Source organism: Vollenhovia emeryi, unplaced genomic scaffold (genome assembly GCF_000949405.1).
Source record: "Vollenhovia emeryi isolate VEMERY1.0 unplaced genomic scaffold, V.emery_V1.0 DF944542.1, whole genome shotgun sequence".
NCBI lineage: Eukaryota > Metazoa > Arthropoda > Insecta > Hymenoptera > Formicidae > Vollenhovia > Vollenhovia emeryi.
The window spans coordinates 1-2,507 of NW_011961824.1; the positions used below are offsets into that span (position 1 = coordinate 1).

Genomic DNA, 2,507 nt, shown 5'->3' on the forward strand with positions numbered 1-2,507 from the left:
GCGGGGGGCGCCCAGAGCGGGGGGCGCCCAGAAGTTATAGCTCTGCTACATCCTGGGCGTCCCCCAAGTCAAAGCACCGCGCAGGTCACCGTGTGGTTTTAGTGGGTAGGCCAAGCCGCCGCAACACTAGCGGCGGCACCCCGATCGTCATTAGGGGGGCAGTCCCACATAACCCGGGCCATTTGTAAACTCCCTTCCCAGAGGGGGGCCCGGGTATCCATAAAGGATTTCCACACGAAAAAAAAAAAAAAAAAAAAGGTATGGTGATGGAATTTCTATAATCATTCTTGTCATTAAAAGGTGTAATGGTATCAGAGATGGAACGGTGTCGTAGATTTTTTAATCTCTTGTTAATGTGTTTATTAATGAAGGGAGGAGGATAAGAATTATTTAGGAGGATGTTTCTGACAATGTCTAAGTTTGTATCATGGAAAGATGAGTCAGATAGTAAAATTGCTTGGTCGACTAGATTTATAATTGTATTAATTTTATATCTAATGTGATGGCTGGAAAAGTAATTTATATATCGGCCTGAGAAAGTATCTTTTCGGTACCAATTCGTTGTTAATTTATTATTTATTCTAAGAACTGAGGTATTCAAGAAATTCAAAGATTTATTGTTTTCTAGTTCATATGTGAATTTTAAACGTGGGTGGTAGTTATTAAAAGTATTAAGAACGTCTTGGAGTCTGTCATCAGGAAGAATGGTAAAAATGTCGTCAACGTATCTATAAAAAACCGGGATGTCAAAATCTAAAGACTCAATGCAGTGTGTTTCTAGGTCGTCCATTATAATGTCAGCTAGTATGGGGGATAATGGAGATCCCATAGGTGTACCAAAAATTTGTTCAAAGAATTTATTATTAAAGGAAAAGCAAGTTGATTGAAGTATGAGTTCTATTGCATATACGAATTGAGGTAAACTTAATTTAGTAGATGTTGAAATATCATTCCATCTCTTTTTAATGCCTTTGATTATAAGGTCTTTTGGAACATTTGTATAAAGCGAAGTCACATCCAAGGACACCATTAGTTCATTGTCTTTTATGGGCGAATTTTTAATATTAGAAGCAAAAGTCCAACCATCTTTAATGTGTGATTTTGGTTTAGGTATGGAGTCAAAAAGGATTTTATGTAAGAACCATGAAATGTTATATAATGGGCTACCTATTGTCGAAACTATTATACGTAACGGATAACCAGATTTGTGGATTTTTGGTAAGCCGTAACAACGGGGAAGATTGCCATTTGTGCAATTTAGATATTTATAGGTTGATTCACTAATGATGTCGTTATCAAGCCATGCTTTGATTAGTTCATGAAGTTTATTGGTGATCTTTCGAATGGGATCCCTAGTGATGCTTTTATAGGTGTTGTTATCATTTAAGAGGTCTAACATTTTTTCAGTGTACGAGTCTCTATTCATGACAACAGTCACCTGTCCTTTATCAGCTCTCGTAACAAAGACATCTTCGTTATCTCTCAAAAACCGGTTGCAAGAAGAAAATTGACTGAGCAAAAATTTATCGATCGTATTAACATGATTGTTTTTATTGAGGAACTTATTTAAGTTGTTGCATATAAGTGAACGAGTCTCATCTAAGATATCATCTGGGATTTTGTGAGCGTTAATTTCAAAATTTTTTATTATTTCTAAAGTGAAATTGCTGCGATCTTTTAGGTTTTTATTGTTAATAGGTAGGCCGAACTTATCACCTAGACTTAAGAAATCAAGGACACTTTTTGGAACTTGTTTGTTGCAAATGTTAACGATCCATTTCGACCTGTCTGAGTTGCAAAAGGAATCTAAGATTGAATTCTGTGAGTTAGTTAATCTGTTAAATTTATTAATAAGTTTAGTTTTTATGTTCTTAGTTTGTTTTGCGAACATGGGTCGGTTATATTTAAAGAAATTATTTAATATGTCGGTTGGTAGACCATATTTTAGTTGGAGTTCGGATTTTTGTAAATTGTCTTTTAACATGCGTATTACAAGATTAATGTCCTTAATTTCTAAGTTTAACAGAGTTTTTTGGCAACGATTCTTAAAATTAACGAACCTATGGTAGCTGTGTTTGTTGTGAAGAGTGATGTTTAATTTTTGGTTTCGAATATGCGGAGGTAAGATATTGTGTCTTCTACATCGAAGCAAGAATATTAATTGTTGGGTTGCCGTGCATATCTTGATATTAGTTTTTAACCAAGTCCTCATGAGTGTAGCGTAATCTTGTCCGTAATTTTTGGAGATTGAGTTGAAAAATCCATCCTCTTGAGTAAACACCATTTTTTCAGTCCAGGTGTGTAAAATAAATGTGTGGAATTGTTGAGTCGCCAGCAATCAAAGAAAAATACTCAGAATTCAAACGACATATGCTGGCAAATAATTTTATTTAATAAAAATACGACGTTTCGACCAGTAATACTGGTCCTTTTCAAGTATAATTACGTTACATCCATCAAATGTTACAGCAAGAGATCTAAAAGTTGTTAAAAGACATTGTCAGAAA

At 35.0% G+C, this 2,507-nt stretch overlaps 1 protein-coding gene across 1 annotated transcript; it reads right to left on the reverse strand.

The window, feature by feature from the left end:
* Positions 1–739: 739 nt before the first annotated feature.
* Positions 740–2,284, reverse strand: LOC105563102 (the record flags this gene model as incomplete). The annotated part of the gene is made up of 2 exons (XM_012014414.1): positions 2,061–2,284; positions 740–1,835 (listed from the first exon to the last, which is right to left on the reverse strand). Coding segments are annotated over exons 1-2 (1,320 nt in total), but the record flags the coding sequence as incomplete, so codon positions are not given.
* Positions 2,285–2,507: the final 223 nt, after the last annotated feature.